The sequence below is a fragment of the Lissotriton vulgaris genome, chromosome 11, assembly GCF_964263255.1.
Source record: "Lissotriton vulgaris chromosome 11, aLisVul1.2, whole genome shotgun sequence".
NCBI classification, from domain to species: Eukaryota; Metazoa; Chordata; class Amphibia; order Caudata; family Salamandridae; genus Lissotriton; species Lissotriton vulgaris.
Window position 1 is genome coordinate 116,485,631 of NC_141699.1, and position 18,105 is coordinate 116,503,735.

The following is an 18,105-nucleotide window of genomic DNA, read 5'->3' on the forward strand; positions in this document are numbered from 1 at the left end:
CCCTTATTAAACCTGTATCAATTTGATTTCACAGTGAAATACCTAAATGCCTACACAGGAGTTGTTCTAATTCGATGTCGGAAGGAGTTCTTTCAGTTGCTGTGGTCCACGTTACCCTTTATCACCTGCCTTGTAGGCAGAAACCGGCAGTACCCCTGTTTCTTCAATACCCTGCATGTCGGAGGTGAGTCGCTGCTTTTGATCTTCATTGACTCTAGGAAATGAGTGAGAGGCGGCCACTGAATTGATAACAAGGTTGTGTCATTGGTTCTGTAGATCTGATAGCAGGACAAGCTGCCATGACGCGGACATTTAAAACAAATAACGTTTCTTTGAAGCGCAGAGTTCTCACAGCCTGCTGGCAAGGCAGTGAATATTTCTGGAATTTTAGAACGTTGGCAGTATCCTCTTGTAAGGCGATTCTACTAAAGAACATTTTTTTGAAGGGGTGATCTTCTGATGACCGTATTACCCGAGGATAATTTCACTTGGCCGTTGTTCACAGGACAAGAGGCTTTATCTGTATGGTTAATGTGGTACTCTTCGTTCTTGGTCACCCTTCTTTCCAGCTAGTGAAGAATTAGTCAGGTATGTTTTGTGGACGGTTGTCAATCCAGGTGTGGGGGAAACCATATTTGGGTAGGACGTTGGGTCGTGGAGATTCTGCTAGAGGCACCCCACCTCTCCAACTCCCTCGGAGCAAGTCTTAGGGACCTAGTGACAAAATTGCATTTTGTAGTACATTTAGTAGTACAACAAAAAGTATTACTAATGAACGATAAAATGGCATTCGTAAACCTACATGGGGAGATCTATGCCTCTCCTATCTTTTGTGTATGAAGATCTCCGCATACATCAGCCTAAGTTTTAGTAGTGATGTGAGTGGTAGGCTTGAAAATGGGAAATACTTACCACTAAAGGGGAGGGGTTAAGTGAGAAGTAAGGAGGGGTTTAGGGATGGACATGCACCCACCTACAAAAGAGCAATCCCCATGCTATTCACAAACAGCACTTCTATAGTTACTGCAGCCAAAAAGAACCGAAAACAGTAGAAATGTACTCCAGCTCTGAACTGGAGTAAGTCCAGCACCGCGCCTGGCCCACCACTAGTATTGCGCCACCTTTAGAAAATAATAGAGGCCGGGACTCGAAATCAAATCCCATAGTAATGAATGTCAAATTACCTTATTTTAACTTTTAAAAATATGAATAATTTTTATTGAATAATTACATACACATAAAACAATTATACAATGCTAACACTTAATAAATATAAAAATAGAAGTAACTATTTTTTTTAAGTTATTTATGTTAAATTCATTCTAAACATAACTTAAATTTTTACAACATAATATGTATACTTTTTTACCTTGAGTGGAAATTTGTTTTTCATTTAATTCATAAGCGAAATAATTTTGCTTGAATGAATTCAAAATAATTACATATTTAAATCAAAAGTAAGTTAGCAATGTAGCATTTTGTGTAATCTACATTTATTTTAAATTTCATGTATATTTATCTTAAACGTATTTTCACTTAATTTTTATAAAACCTTAATAAACTTTTAAACCTTTATCCTATGCTTTGCCATAGGGAGATCTCTGCCCAGTGGCCGAGATCTCCACCTACAGGTGAGAAGTTACATAAATTACTTTATAATCTTAAATTAGGCTGCGCCCCCTGAATTACAGGGGGTGAGGTGAGGGGAGACATGTAAGACTACATTTTGTTAGAAATATTACACTCCTGAATGATGAATAACCTGAAGTAGTACACCAAGTGTAAGGTTGAAATGAAATGAAATGAAATGAAAAAGAAATTTCTAAAGCGCACTGCGGCCAAGCGGCTTCCTGGCGCTGAGGAACACAACAGATGCTACAGAGGGTCCCATGAGAGGTTAGTCGGGAAAAGCCTGAAGAAAAAGAAAAGTTTTAAGGGCTATGCGGAAGTGGGAAAAAATGGGGATAGAGCGGATGGAGAGAGGGAGATTGTTCCAGATCTGGGGGGCCAGGACAGAGAATCGGGTGCCCCCGGTTCGGGTTTTGCGGAAGCGGGGAACATGAAGAAGAGAAAGAGAAGAAGAACGGAGAGAGCGGCTGGGAGCATGGGAGGAGATAAGAGAGTTAATGAAAAGCGGGGCAGAACGAGCGTGCGCTCGGAAAGCCAGGCATGCTAATTTAAACCGGGACCTGAAAAGAACCGGGAGCCAATGAAGGGATTTGAGGGCTGGGGTGATGTGGGAGAATTTGGGAAGACAAAGGATAAGACGGGCCGCCTGGTTTTGGATGGCCTGGAGACGGTGAGTTTCGTAGGCAGGGATGCCTACGTACAGGCCGTTGCCATAATCCAGGCGGGATGTAATAAGGGCCGTGATGATGGTTTTGAGGGCATCAACAGAAAAAAACCGGGAAATCTTGCGAATGAGGCGGAGGGAAGAAAAACAGGAGGATACAACGGAACTGATTTGGGCGTGGATGGATAGATCATTGCTGATCTTGATGCCCAAAGTCCGGACTGAGGGGACAGGAGAGGGGGGGGACCAAAGGAAAGGGGCCAATGAGCAGAGGACCAGGGATTAGATGAACCGCCGGTAAGGACAAGCTCTGTTTTATCGGGATTGAGCTTCAAATGATTGAAGCTCATCCACTGGGAAATGAAAAGAAGAGTAGAACAGAACTTAGGAAGAGAGTCAGCTGGGGAAGAAAGATCGAAGACGAGCTGGAGGTCATCAGCGTAATTATACACAGAGACCCCCAGCTCGAGAAGAGAGGAGATGAGGGGACGGATGTAAAGATTGAAGAGGAGAGGGGAAAGGGAAGAACCTTGAGGGACCCCACAAGTGACCGGGAGTGGGGGAGCAGAGAAATCAGAAAGGTGGACTGCCTGTGACCTGCCTTGGAGGAAGGACGCGATCCAGGAGAAGGCGGTACCTTGGATGCCCGCTGCGCTGACACGGTCGAGAAGGATGGCATGATCGACAGTATCAAACGCAGCGGACAAGTCCAAAAGGACCAAGGCCTGGGGGAGGTTGCTATCGGCCTTGCCCTTAAGTTCATCGAGGACCGCGAGAACCACTCCCTCAGTGGAGTGGCCACGACGAAAACCCGCCTGGTGGGAGGCCAGAAGATGATTCTCCTCAATGTAGGCGGAAAGGCAGGATGTTACGTAGCTTTCAAGAATCTTCCCTAGGTAGGGGAGAAGAGAAATCGGCCTGAAGTTAGATGGAAGGGAGGGATCGAGGCCAGCCTTTTTCAAAATAGGAAAAACAATAGCAGATTTAAAGGAGGGGGGAACACAGCCCGAGACCAAAGAAGTGTTAAGAAAAGTGAGGGGGGGGCCGGACAGCTAGTGTAAAGAGTTCTAAGGATCCGTGCAGGGGCACAATCTGCAGGAGAACCCGACTTGACCTTGACAAGCAGGTCAAGGAAAAGCTCAGGAGAGATGGGTTCAAGATGATCCAAAACAGAAGAAGATAGATAAGAATGATCAGGCAGAGCAGGAGGGGACACGATGGGAATATTAGCTTTAATGGTGATAATTTTATTGATAAAATAATCGTTCAAAGAATGACAGAGGGATTGAGAAGGAGCAGGGGAGAGACAGGCACGATGGGAGGTAGCAAGACTGTGAACAAGTGAGAAAATCTCACGGGACTTGTTGGCTGACAGGGCCACGCGCTCATTAAAGTATTTGGATTTGGCCGCTAAAATGGCTTTTTTGTAGGTATTAAGGAGGGCTTTATATTTGAGACGGAGGGTAGGGCAGTAGTTGCGACGCCAATGACGCTCCGAGCGCCTGAGCTCTAATTTCAGGGATTTAAGGTCACTCGAAAACCACTTGTGAGCGTCATGGGGGCGGGCCGATTTAATTTTTTTGAGAGGAGCGACCTGGTCGCAAGCAGAAGAAAGCCAGGTGTTAATGGCGTGCGCCTGACTTTCCAGAGATAGGTGGGTCAGGGTGGGAGCGGATGAAGACAATAAAGATGAAAGATTATTAAGATCAGTCTTATTCCAGCTTCGGGCCAAGATGTTTTTAGGCAGGGGAGCTTTCTCCACATGACCTAGATGAATAGAAAAGGAGATCATGGAGTGGTCCGACCAAACACAAGGTAAAATAGAAGTGGGCGAGAGTTGACAGCGTAAGGACCAAATTTGGTCTAAAATGTGACCATGAATGTGGGTAGGGGCCAAAACATGAGGTAGGAAATTGAAGCACTGAAGTGTGGCAGAGAAATCTTTGGAAGAGGAATCTTCCCTCGGATCACCCGGCCAAAAATTGAAGTCACCGAGCAGGAGCAGCGAGGAATTATTTACCGCCAAAGTGGCCAGAAGATCCTGCAGGGTGGACACGAATGAAGGCATGCTTTGGGGTGGGCGGTACACGAGGACCACCGTGAGGGGTACCGGAAGATTGAGAGAACGTGCCACCAGGAAGTCAACACTGGATATGCGGGGTGCGGAAGCAGCTGAAACTTCATAGAAGAACGAATTATCATCGCCACACCCCCTCCAGTTTTTCCGTCAGGGCGGTCAGCACGAAGAGCATAGTGGGTACTAGGAAGAATAGCAAGAAGGTCGGGGAGTGAGTCGGAGGAAAACCAGGTTTCGGTGAGGAAAAGAAAATCCGGGGAATCAGTGTCCAAGAGATTGAAAAGGGCAGTTTGATTTTTGGTGGCGGAACGGGTATTAAGAAGGATAGCAGAGGCGGCTGGGGGACCAGAAATGATGCCAGTAGCAGAGGGCATAGAAGGGGTGAAGGGTGAGGAAATGGGAGAAGCCGGGGAAGGACAGGGAAAGTGGGGAGCATAAATACCATGCGAGGATAGGTGTTGAACTGCAGAAGGAGAGAGAGGAGCAGAGACAGAGAGGGACAGTAGCTGGGCAGAGGAGTACGACAAAGGAAGGGCAGGGTCTATGGCCCTTGGTCCCGGCCAGTCGCTGACGGGCGCAGACGGGCTTAACTTAGGCGCAACTTCGGCGCGCCTTCGTCGCGCCCGCTGCGCTCGTCCGCTGCGCTGCCGGGACTGGCCCGCCATTATGTAGGGACACATGAGAGGGAGTGGCTAGGGGGGAGGGGCCCAAACGCTGCAACGCTGACCCAGAGCCGCCCAAGATGGAAGCTCGCCCGTCTCAGGAGACGATCAGCGGGAGGCGCTCTGGGTGGCGTGCAGAAGGGAAAGAATGGAGGCTGCTAAGAAGGGTTTGCTGCCGTGCGCGGAAGTCCAGAGCGCAGCTGGTGGCAGAACAAGCGCTGACCAGGTCGGTAAGGGCTTTAAAAGAAACGTTGCTCCCGGCGAAGCCTCGGGAGTTCTGAAGGCTGATGTGTGTAAGGCGCGATGACCAGCGAGCGCCTGAAGTACTTGTCTTGGGGGGAGGGGCCCAAACGCTGCAACGCTGACCCAGAGCCGCCCAAGATGGAAGCTCGCCCGTCTCAGGAGACGATCAGCGGGAGGCGCTCTGGGTGGCGTGCAGAAGGGAAAGAATGGAGGCTGCTAAGAAGGGTTTGCTGCCGTGCGCGGAAGTCCAGAGCGCAGCTGGTGGCAGAACAAGCGCTGACCAGGTCGGTAAGGGCTTTAAAAGAAACGTTGCTCCCGGCGAAGCCTCGGGAGTTCTGAAGGCTGATGTGTGTAAGGCGCGATGACCAGCGAGCGCCTGAAGTACTTGTCTTGGGGGGAGGGGCCCAAACGCTGCAACGCTGACCCAGAGCCGCCCAAGATGGAAGCTCGCCCGTCTCAGGAGACGATCAGCGGGAGGCGCTCTGGGTGGCGTGCAGAAGGGAAAGAATGGAGGCTGCTAAGAAGGGTTTGCTGCCGTGCGCGGAAGTCCAGAGCGCAGCTGGTGGCAGAACAAGCGCTGACCAGGTCGGTAAGGGCTTTAAAAGAAACGTTGCTCCCGGCGAAGCCTCGGGAGTTCTGAAGGCTGATGTGTGTAAGGCGCGATGACCAGCGAGCGCCTGAAGTACTTGTCTTGGGGGGAGGGGCCCAAACGCTGCAACGCTGACCCAGAGCCGCCCAAGATGGAAGCTCGCCCGTCTCAGGAGACGATCAGCGGGAGGCGCTCTGGGTGGCGTGCAGAAGGGAAAGAATGGAGGCTGCTAAGAAGGGTTTGCTGCCGTGCGCGGAAGGCCAGAGCGCAGCTGGTGGCAGAACAAGCGCTGACCAGGTCGGTAAGGGCTTTAAAAGAAACGTTGCTCCCGGCGAAGCCTCGGGAGTTCTGAAGGCTGATGTGTGTAAGGCGCGATGACCAGCGAGCGCCTGAAGTACTTGTCTTGGGGGGAGGGGCCCAAACGCTGCAACGCTGACCCAGAGCCGCCCAAGATGGAAGCTCCCCGTCTCAGGAGATGATCAGCGGGAGGCGCTCTGGGTGGCGTGCAGAAGGGAAAGAATGGAGGCTGCTAAGAAGGGTTTGCTGCCGTGCGTGGAAGTCCAGAGCGCAGCTGGTGGCAGAACAAGCGCTGACCAGGTCGGTAAGGGCTTTAAAAGAAACGTTGCTCCCGGCGAAGCCTCGGGAGTTCTGAAGGCTGAAGGCTGATGTGTTAAGTTTACCTTTGTGACTATCCCTCCCTAGTATCTCCTTTCCTTATGCAACTAACTTACATCTCAAGCAAGCTGTAGTGAAACTCTACCAATGTGAATTGGAGGACCTAAGGAATCCCTTAAAATCTGATCAGCTGCAGGGATTGAGTAATTCGCTCCTCAGGTCAACTGCAGTGATGGTAAAGGCCCACAGATTTGCTCTTTTCTTATTACTACTGTGTGGCCTCTAGTGGTTGGGAATGCCTGACTTTGAGGCACTGTGTTATGCTCATGACAATCCTTAAAGAAATGGCTGATGGCCCCTGCCTTTGAGCTTGTTTAGGAGATGGCCTTTCTGTCCATCAAAATACCCTGTTGTGCGGCTAAAATCACTAACAAGGGACATAACCAGTGAAGGATGAAAGGAAACCCTATACAAGATCAAATTGAAAATATGCTTCGAACAGATACATTTCTCCCACACATTACTCCTCAATTGTAGACTGGCTATGGAGAACTTTGCATAGCCACCAGGGGCTATTCAAGTGGCTCCATATATATTTATTTCATTTTATTTTTAGCGCTGCATACACTACAAGTTGCATCAAAGCTGTTAATGTGGAAAGGGATGCTGGATGGAAATACAACTAAGGGAGCAGTGACTTTGACAATAATGAGGGTCCAGGTTTGCCACTGGAAGTAGGTAGAGTTACTTTGTATTGGCCTGAATCGCCAAAGTGGAGATCTGACCAGGTGGTCTGACTGGGCTAGGTAGAGTTCAGATTGAATCATCACGAGAACACCTGTAAAAGGGCAATATGATGGAAAAGTATTGGTGGAGAACATGGACAATTGAAGTGTTAGCATGATTCTGTCTTTGAGATGAATCTGTTAAGATGAGACTGCTGTGCCAGGAATCTGGATTCATCAGCACAGCATCGAGTCGACAAAAAAGGTAATCCAAGGAATCTATTTTGAGTCCCTTGGGGTATACCAGCACCTGCAGATAGCACCATGAAGATAGAGGCCCGCTGCATTTTAGGTTTAAAGTATTTTATTAAGGCATAAAAAAAAACACGGGGAGGGGAACAGGAGGTCAGGTAAGCATACAGTACAAGAAGCAAAACGTTGCAGCGAGGCAGGAGAAAAAGAGGGAGGCAGGATGCCCCAGAGGGTAACAAGGCAAAAACATAGGCAAGAAGGCACTGTGAACAACCCCCCTGTAGGCCCCCACTCCCTAGGCAAGGCCAAGCCGGAGTAGCACTCTGCGACACAGCAAAGGAGAAGCATACCGTTCCACCAGCCCCTCGACCCCAGAAAAGAAGGAGAAAGAAAAGCAAAGGAGGAAAGAAAAGGAAACAATACCCCAACATCCCCGTCCGAAAGTCAGCATTAGAAGCATATAACTCCACTTCCCACCCCCAACCCCCGGTCCCCAATCCGCACAATCATTCCGCCGCTGGCGCCGGCGGTGTCAGCCTAAGGAGGCGCAAGTACCGTGGACACATTAGCTCGCGAAATTCCGTGGACAGCAGTGCCAAAAAGGGATGCCAGAGCTCCTCAAACTGGTCACCATTCCCAGCCACCGTTAGCGATATCTTCTCCATGCCCAGTACCTGCCAGAGCCTATGCAACCAACCAGTGATAGAGGGGGCAGTGGGGGTGCGCCAAAGGACAAGTATGTTCTGAACGGCGGAGCCTAGCGCAATCGCAATCTGCCTGCCCCTGCGGGATTTCAGCGAGTACATCAAGTCATTGGGGAGGCCAAGCAAGACATACGCGGGGAAGCGCGGAAGCTCAATCTCAAAGTGCCTATCCACCTCATCTAAGACTTCCTTCCAGTAGGCCGACAGCACCGGGCACTCCCAGAGAATGTGCGTGAGGGTGCCCTCCTGTCCGCAGCCGCGCCAACAACCCTTATCGCCTAGTTTGCGCATCTCGTAGAGCCGCTCCGGGGTGTAGTACCAATAGGTGGACACTTTAGTGAAGGTTTCCGTCAGCCCAGTGTGGTACGCAGAGTGCCTCGCCCGATACGCAATTTTGTCCCATTCCTTGTGGCTCAGGGTCCTGCCCAGTTCCCTGTGCCAGCGCTCCCTCCCTGGGTTATGGTAGTGAAACGGCGGGGGTTGGAGAAATTTATACAAATCAGTGATGAGTTTGGCGTCCGAGGTCCGGGTCACCAACCATCGCTCATAGGGTGTGATCGTACGGGCGGCGACGTCACGCACTGGGGGTTGAAGAGCCCAGTGGCGGACTTGCATGTAGCGCAGTCTGTCCCCTTCCGTCAGGCCAAACTCCTGTCGGAGCTGCTGGAAGGGGAGCACGCCCTCCGGCCCGTAGATCTGAAAAAGCGCCCTGCATCCCGCACTCACCCAGTGGGAAAAGGTCCCCGGCTCCAGACCCGGAGTGAAATCCGGGTTGCCAGCAATGGGAGTGAACGGCGACGGAAAAGTGGTGAGCTCCCGAAGCTCACACACCGCGTCCCACACTCTTAGCGGGACCCGGGTGATAAAGGAGGCGTAGAGATTAGGCGGGCGATGAACGCGCCGTAGGAACGGGACCTCCTGGAGGGTACGGCCCGCAACTGCCTGGTCTTGAAAGAGCCAGTGTTTGTCCGATTCCCACCGGCTCCACTCCACCAGGTACCGGAGCTGAGCCGCCTGAAAGTACTTCCGGAGGTCCGGGACTCCGAGACCTCCCGCCTCCGGGGCAAGCATGGAGAGGACCCGCTTCATCCGAGGCTTACGGCCCTGCCACACAAAGCGGGAGATGTCTGCCTGTGTCTGCCGTATCCAACCCACGGGGGGCTGAAGAGGTAGAGCGCGAAAAAGATACAGGATCTGGGGCAGTATCGTCCTCTTCACCGCCGCAATACGGCCCAGCCACGAGAGTAGGCCCTTGTTCCATCGGCCAAGTTCCTCCTTTATCTTTTTGCCCAGTGAGGAATAGTTAGCCGCGACCATGGCAGGCAGGGTGGGAGCAAGTAAAATGCCCAGGTAAGGCACCGTGGAGGAGGACCACTGCAAAGGGAAGAGACTTTGAAGGTCCCGTCTGGTGTCGGCAGAGAGCGACACATCCAGTGCAGCCGACTTGGCCATGTTCATTTTGAAGCCCGCAACGCGAGCAAAAGCGTTCAGCTCCTGGACGCAGGCAGGGAGTGACCGCCTGGGGTCATCTAGGGTCAGCAAGACATCGTCAGCGTATAAGCTGACAGTGTGCGTGTATTGCCCCATCTTCACCCCAATAGCGTCCGGGTTGTCGCGGATCCTCTGCGCAAACGGCTCCATATAAAGGGCGAAGAGGAGCGGCGAGAGGGGGCAACCCTGTCTCGTGCCGCGCTCAATGGCGAAGTTGCTGGAGCTGTGTCCATTGACACGCACTGACGCCGACGGTCTCCTATAGCAGTTAAAGACCATAGTGCGGAACTTCTCGCCGATCCCCAGTTTCTCAAGGACCAGCTCGAGGTATGGCCAATGAACCCTATCAAAGGCCTTCTCCGCGTCGACCGATAGCAGCATCCGCTCCCCCGGGATGCGTGAGGCCTTTTCCAGCACGTGCGTCACCCTCTTCGTGTTGTCGATCGTCTGCCTACCGGGTACGAAACCGGCCTGATCCGCCTCCACCAAACCTGGTAAGTGTAGACCCAGTCTGGCCGCCAAGATCCCGGTGTAAAGCTTGAGGTCCACATTTAGGAGCGAAATGGGCCGGTACGAGCCGCACAAGGTCCGGTCCTTCCCCGGCTTGGGGATAACCGACACAGTCGCCGAGAGGAGGTCCGGTGGGATGGCACCCGGTTCGGAGAAGGAGTTGAACAAGCGAGCCAGGAGAGGGGCGACAGTGGGACAGAAGGTCTTGTAGAACAAGGCTGTGTAGCCATCCGGGCCCGGGGCTTTACCATGCTTCAGCCGTGCGATCGCGGAGATGACCTCCTCCACGTGAATGTCCCTCTCTAGGTGATCCGTCTGGGAGGGGTCCAAGGCCGGGAGGGTCACGGACTCCAGATAGGCCTCCGCCTCTCCCGGTGGGGAAGGTTCTGAAGCGTACAGTGCCTCATAAAAGGATCGAAAGGTATCTGCCACCTCCGCGTCACCGGAAACCGGGATCCCATCCACTCCCACCAGCTCCTTCACCACATTGCGTTGCTGCGCAGCCCTGAGCCTATGGGCCAGGAGCTTACCGCACCTGTCTCCGCCGGTGTAAAAGGCATGTTTCAGGCGCAGCGCTGCGTACTCCGCCCGATCTAGATCCAGCGCAGAGAGGAGTTTCCGTGCCGCCTTCAGTTGCTTCCAAACACGAGGAGCCCCCGTTCGGCGGTGGACCTGCTCAAGCTCCCTAACCTGCGCCGTCAGTTCCTCCCTCTTGCGCTGGCGTTCCTTGTTTTCCGCCGAGGAAATGGAGATAAATTCTCCCCTGACGACTGTTTTCAAAGCCGCCCACTGCGTAGCCAGGGACGTGTCAGAGTTGTTATTGTGGGACAGGTAGTCCTGGATGACCTCCTCCACTCGCTTCACTACCGATTTCTTATGGAGAAGCGTGTCCCGAAGCCGCCACATCCCTCTCGAGGGGGGGGCCGCCGGCCACGCAAAGACTCCGGAAACCGGCGCATGATCGGACAGGGACAGGACCCCGATGTCCGCCGCCGTGGCGGCTGAGCAAAGCGGGCCGCTCACCAAGAGGTAGTCCAACCGCGAATAAGTGCGGTGTGCGTGGGAAAAGTAGGAGTAGTCCCTATCGGTGGGATGCATGGTGCGCCAGAGGTCATGCAGGTCCATCTCCGCAATCTGGTCCTGTACTGCCTTAGAAAGCTCCCCTGTCTGCGGAAAGCGCTGGGCAGACCTGTCTAGAGTGGAGTCGAAGACCATATTCAGGTCTCCCCCCAGGATGATATGGCGATCGGGCGAGGCAGTAACGTCCACCAACACCGAGTCCAGGAAACGATCCTGGTGGTCGTTTGGGCTGTAAACCGAACCAACCGTAAAGGCAACACCTCCTAAGCGCATGCGATATACTAAGAGCCTCCCCTTCTGCTCAGCATGTTTATACAGCACCTCCCCCCTAAAGGAGCTAGCCAGAAGAATGGCCACCCCAGCGGTCTTAGTCGCAGCAGAGGAAAAGAGTTGCGTGGGGAACTTGGCAGAGCGCAACCTATGGCAATCTCTGGAAAGTAAATGGGTCTCCTGCAGGAGGCAGATATCCGCCTGCGACCCCTCTAACAGGGAGAGGATCGCCCTACGCTTCACGGGGTTATTCAGACCCTTGACATTAAGGGTCACTACTTTCAGGGGTGGCATCGCCTCCAGGGAAACAACGCGCTATGCAGCAGGCGGGGGATCAGCGGAGGGGGCGCGCGGGGCAGGGGCGCAGGGAAGGCCGAAAGCGGCATCGCACGTGTTCGGACAGCTTCGGACGGGACCCCCCCCACAACAAACCAACAATGAAACCCCCCCAAAACCCACTTATGGCAACCGGCCAAAATAAAAAGCAGAAAACAACACCCCATAGTCTCAGTCTAGCCCAAATGGGCGAGTCTGCAGAAAACAGTCAAGTGGACGTCCAGCCACACACCACCCCCCCGCCCCCCCAGCCCCTAGCCCAGCATCGTTAAAGCTAAGAGCCTCTCCCCCCGGAGAAAAGTTAGGCCGTCAAGGCCACACCAGTAGATTCAGGCAAGTTCCTGGCCGCAGTCCTCAGGGCCTCCGCCATTTCAGCTCTGATGGTGGGCGAGTCTGGGCGACTCGCTGGCGCTGACGATGGGCGCCTTCTCGAACTCCGTCGGCCCCGCCGCTCGGGGCGCCTCCATGCGGGTGTAGCGCCTTCCTCCTCCGCAGCAGTAAGACCCAGCACTCCGCAGACATCTTGCAAGGAGCGCAGCTGATGCAGTACCCCATTCCATCGAAAGATAAGACGGAAGGGGTGACCCCAGGAATGGGCTGTCTCGTGCTCTCGCAGAAAGTCCGTAGCGATGCGGAAAGACCTGCGCTTTTGCAGTGTGATGGCGGACAGGTCCTGATAGAGCGCCACAGGTCTTTCGCGGAAGGTCAGTGGTTGCTTCCTACGGGCCTCCGTCATGATGCGCTCCTTTAGGGGGAAATCCGGCAAGAACGCCAGGATATCAGGCGGCGGTGCCGATGACTGGCGCTGGCGGCCCACCCTGTGTGCTCTGTCAATGCGGATGGGGAAATCCGCTCCTTCCTCCAAGATATCGCGGAACAGGTCCTGCAGATAAGCCACTAGGTCCGCACCTTCATCGGCGGATGAAACACCCCGCACCCGGATGTTATTCCGCCTGGACCTGTTCTCGAGGTCCTCCGAGTGGGCCTGGAGCTCGACACATTGCTCCCGGAGGCGGAGGACGTCCTGTTGGAGATGGGTTATCTCCTCATCGCGACGTTGAGCCGCCGTCACCACAGTATCGACCCGTTCGCCCAGGCCCTCGACTTCCCTGCGCACCTCCCGGACCTCTCCAGCCACCTCGGTCTTAAGAGTCTGAAATTCTTCCTTGAGGGAGCTGAATAAGTCCTCCATAAAGGACCGCGTGACCGGCGGCTCGCCCACAGTTGCATCCGTCGATGCCCGGGAGGCCCCCGGGGACGGCTGCGTCCTGTCGCGTAGTTGCTGGGACCTGCCGAGCATTTCCGGCAAGGTGCGATCTCCCCGTGCCGGGCCACGTCTTCCAGTCATCTTGGGGCCCGGCAAAGCCCAGGGTCAGTTGCTGTAGGCGAGCGCCGCCGCTCGTGGGCACCAGATGTGAGGCCCTCGCCGAGGACAAGGGTAGTGCGTCACAGGCGACAAAATGGCGGTCCGGGCATGGGCAAGACGGCCCCCGGGCCAGTAGGGCAGGCAGCAATGTCCGAAGTGTAGGCCTCCCGCCTCGCGCTCCCAGGGAGGGCAGCAGATGAGTCGGTGCCAAAACGAGTCGAGGCCTCCGTGTGAGAAGGGCGCGGGCAGGGGTCACCGGGCTCAGCCACACAAAGACAAGATGGCGGGAGGGTGAAACCCAAGAAGGCAGCCCGGGCCAGCAAGTCCGTGGGCAACTCTCAAATGATAACGGGTCCGGAAAGCATGAAACCGGTGCCTCCCTCCATCACCAGTTGATTGCCCGGCTCGGGCACTGCTCGAACTCCGCCATCCAGCGCCTCCAGGCGCGGAGTTCGCAAGGCGTCACCCTTCGAGACCCCGGGTAGGGGGGGGATCGCCGGTGCAGGGCTAAGGTCCTTCGCCCAGCAATGGTGTCTGCCACCAGGGCACCGGCCAGGAAGCCACCTCACTCCGCGGAGTCTGTCTAGTCCGCTCCCTCGGGATCTCCGGCGTTCCGCTTTTCAGCACTCGGGCCAGCCAAGGCGCGCGGACAGCGCCGCACTACGCTCCGCCTCCAGGCTCTTCTCCTCGGGGCGACCCGGGCTCTACTCCTCGGAGCGATCTCCGAATAAACTTTTCGGGAACTTCCCCCGGGGCCCCAGAAGTCAAAGTGGCACCAAAATGTGCCCCAGGAACTCCGGCACAGTTCTCGCGCCCGCAGTGCAGCCGCGGGGGGAGAGAAGCGCAGGAATCGGGGCTCGAGCTGAGCCGGGCCGGAGGAGCTACGGGAGGAAGCGTCCGCTCACCCCGCCATCTTGGCCACGCCCCCCCCGCTGCATTTTAAATAGAATTGAATAGACAAGTTTGTTTTCTGTGGTCAACTTGAGTGTGGATGGCTTATGCAGCCGAAAGATTTTCAAAAGGGATATTTGGGTGCCACCATGGAGTGTCTTGTAGGTGAGGCAGAGGGCCTTGTACCGCATTCTTTTAATGATATCATAAGTTCACAGTGAATGTTCTTCTAGGCTGCTGTGATGTGGCCCAGTGTCTGACTAAAGATGAAACTAGATGCCTTTGTTTGCACTTTTTGAGCCTAGATGAACCTGTTTGTCAGGAGACTCGTATAATCAATCAATCAATCAATCAATAGCATTTGTAAAGCGCCCTACTCACCCGCCTGGGTCTCAAGGCGCTGGGGTGGTCGGGTGGCTGCTACTGCTCGAAAAGCCAGGTCTTGTATTGCTTCCTGAAGGAGAGATGGTCCTGGGTGAGTCGTAGGTGGGTGGGGAGGGTGTTCCAGGTCTTGGCCGCCAGGTAGGTGAAGGATCTTCCTCTGGTGGTGGTTCTGCGGATCCGTGGGACGGTGGCAAGGGCGAGGCTGGCGGAGCGGAGCTGGCGGGTAGGTGTGTAGAACGTGAGGCGGTTGTTGAGGTATTCGAGGCCTAAGTCGTGGAGAGACTTGTGTGCGTGGGTGAGGAGTCTGAACGTGATCCTCTTGCTGACGGGGAGCCAGTGCAGGTCCCTCAGGTGGGAGGAGATGTGGCTGTGTCGGGGGATGTCCAGGACGAGTCGTGCTGAGGCGTTCTGGATGCACTGGAGTCTTTTCTGTAGTTTGGCAGTGGTCCCAGCGTAGAGGGCGTTCTCGTAGTCCAGACGGCTGGTGACTAGGGCCTGGGTGACCGTCTTCCTGGTTGCAGTGGGGATCCAGCGGAAGATCTTACGGAGCATGCGGAGGGTGTTAAAGCAAGGAGTAAGTAACGGCGTTAACTTGCCTGGTCATCGTGAGGGAGGAGTCGAGGATGAAGCCCTGGTTGCGTGTGTGGGCTTGGGAGGGGAGCCCAGAGCAGGGGGCCACCAGGAGTCGTCCCAGGCGGAGATGGATGGGCTGAGGATGAGGACTTCTGTCTTGTCTGAGTTTAGTTTCAGGCGGCTGAGCTTCATCCAGTTCGCGATGTCTTTCATTCCGTCCTGGAAGATGGCTTTGGCGGAGGCGGGGTCGTTGGTGAGGGAGAGGATCAGTTGGGTGTCGTCGGCGTAGGAGATGATGTTGAGGTTGTGCTTGCGTGCGATGGCTGCGAGGGGGCTCATGTAGACATTGAAGAGGGTGGGGTTGAGTGAGGAGCCTTGAAGTACGCCGCAGATGATCTTGGTGGCTTCTGCGAGGAAGGGCGGGAGACTGACTCTTTGGGTTCTGTCGGAGAGGAAGGAGGTGATCCATTCCAGGGGCCTTTCCTTGGATCCCAATGTGATGGAGGCGGGTTGGCAGGGTGCGATGGCAGACCGTGTCGAACGCAGCCGAGAGGTTGAGCAGGATGAGGGAGGCGGTTTCTCCGTTGTCAAGCAGGGTCCTGATGTCGTCGGTGGCTGCGATGAGGGCGGTCTTGGTACTGTGGTTTGCTCGGAATCCGGACTGCGATGGGTCGAGGGAGCCGTTCGTCTCGAGAAAGGCTGTCAGCTGTTTGTTGACGGTTTTCTCGATGACTTTTGCGGGGAAGGGGAGGAGCGAGATGGGGGGGAAGTTCTTGAGGTCTGAGGGGTCTGCGGTGGGTTTCTTCAGGAGGGCGCTGATCTCTGCTTGCTTCCAGCTCTCCGGGAAGGTGGCGGATGTGAAGGAGTTGTTGATGTCCCGAAGTTTGGGTGCGATGATGGAGTTGGCTTTGTTGAAGATGTGGTGTGGGCAGGGATCCGCTGGGGAGCCCGAGTGGATGGTGTTCATCGTGTGGGTGGTGTCTTCCGTGCTGACAGGGGTCCAGGCGCACAGGGTGGTGATGGGGGGTGTGGGTTCGGCGGTGGGGTACGAGTTCTGAGCGCCGATGCTGTCGTGTATGTCGACGATCTTACGTTGAAAAAAGGTGGCGAGAGAGTTGCAGAGGATAGAGGTATAGCTAACATTGCAAAAATCAAGTCTGGAATTTGGAAGTGTGATTATCAATAGGGTTACTGTTTATATGACAAAAGCACTGACCGTTGTCAGAAGATGCTCTCATCATATTTGACGAGCTACATATGCATTGATGCTTTTGTACCACAGATGCCACTTGTTCAAACTTGTCACTCGTTAGCTTTATTCTCTTTCTTGGCTTCTACTTCCAAAGCCTTGTAAAGCTCTAAAAAGCCCATGATAGCGACTGATGCAAACTGGTGATGCCTGGGGCATAGAGTACACATTATCTTGTCCCTACGCTCAAAGGCCTTCTGAATGAGTGGCCAAGGTCTTTACTGCCTTCAATAAGCAGCACCAGGAGGCCACAATTCATCCTCAGACTTGTGGCAGTCCAACCCCCAAGTATGCTAGTCTTTCTGAACGTTTGATAGGCAATGCTGGTAATTTTCAAAGGCTTACCCTCCTATGCACTATGTTGGTCCTGTGTGGGGCGGTCTATCAGGGTCCTTCTAAATTAAGTTCCACTGTTGTCCTCCACTGGATTCCTAATGATCCAGTATGTGAGCCTCTACCTCCTGCAGTAGCGAAGCTGCTACCTTGACTAAATTCACATCTAGTCTATACTACTCCAATGACATACCATGGCTGTATTTACTAAAGGCTCAGGTTTGACACACCATACCTCCCTTCAAATTTGGCAGTATTGCCATAGCTGTGTGAAGGATCAAGAAAAGACAAATGTGATGTTATGGTGTTATTCCAGTGTAACTGCCCCTTCTTCACAACTGATACTATCCTTTTGCTACAGGCATGACCTGAAAAAGAATGATGGTGCTTGCATCAAGATAACACACAGCCACGGACTTTATCCTTCAACCATGTATTGGAGCCACACTGAGGTAGTCCAAAAGAGAACCGATCTCCGCCTTTAACAGGTTTCTTCTCCACTAGAAGACACAACTTAAAAGGAACTTGAGCTGTGACGACCGACCTCCACTCCACCCTGAAAAGAGGTTTGGCCTGCCGAAAACAAGTTCCAGTATCTTTGAAAATAGTATTGGCATTATTAAGAACTTACTAAGTAAATAGAAATCACATCCACAAAATAACAAGCTGACGGCATATCAGCCAGTCTTGACTAGAAAGGGCATCATACAAAGGAATATGCATACAAACCCTGAGACCAGCCACGTTGTGATGCTCTTTCCACATAGATTTCTATAGCGTCCTACTGAGCAGCAAGAGAAAAATGTCAACTTACATTTCAGGTAATTTCCCGTCCCTGAAAATCCCAAGACAGTGGTGACAGTTCTGCCTGCCACAGTTTCATTGCCTTTGGCACCACCTCCAACAGACTGAGGGGGTGAGGAAGAAGAAATATGAATAACGGATGGATGCTCGGAATATTTATCACATCGATTCCACAGATGAGAAGTGTTTGAATTCTTATATCATTAAAGTAACACCAGAGAGAGACTTCTTTTTACCATGCCATTAGAGGACTGTATCCACCATGTTACTGCCATGCAGGCAGAGAAGAAAAAATATTTGTATCTAGATTCCAGCAAGAACGGAGAAGACTAATCGATCTTCCAATGTTGGAGACTGCATTAAAATCAACTCCAGGAAATTTCTTTGGGAATGTGATCACTTTCTCCTTGTGTAGAGAGCAATGCATGGATGCTCAACAGGACCTAATCTATTAAGGAGTATGTGCAAGCTGACTGTATGATTTTCAATATACTTCAAAACAGGGCTTTTACTCCTTGTACTGCATTTGGTCCTCCACGCGAAATGGAGAGCAAGAGATTGGATAAAGCGGGCCGGAGGGTAGCATCAGGCGCTACAAACTCTTACACACTGTTTAGAAGCTATACCGAACATCAGGTGGAGGATGATTAGCGGTTAT

General features: G+C 53.3%; 1 protein-coding gene across 2 annotated transcripts in view; it reads left to right on the forward strand.

The window, feature by feature from the left end:
* Positions 1–18,105, forward strand: part of POP5 (POP5 ribonuclease P/MRP subunit) — a 94,716-nt gene that overhangs the window by 13,860 nt on the left and 62,751 nt on the right. For both annotated transcript variants that reach the window (XM_086942863.1, XM_086942864.1), the window contains exon 3: positions 35–184. In XM_086942863.1, the coding sequence (XP_086798989.1) occupies positions 35–184 (150 nt within the window). The remainder of the gene's footprint in view (positions 1–34; positions 185–18,105) is intronic.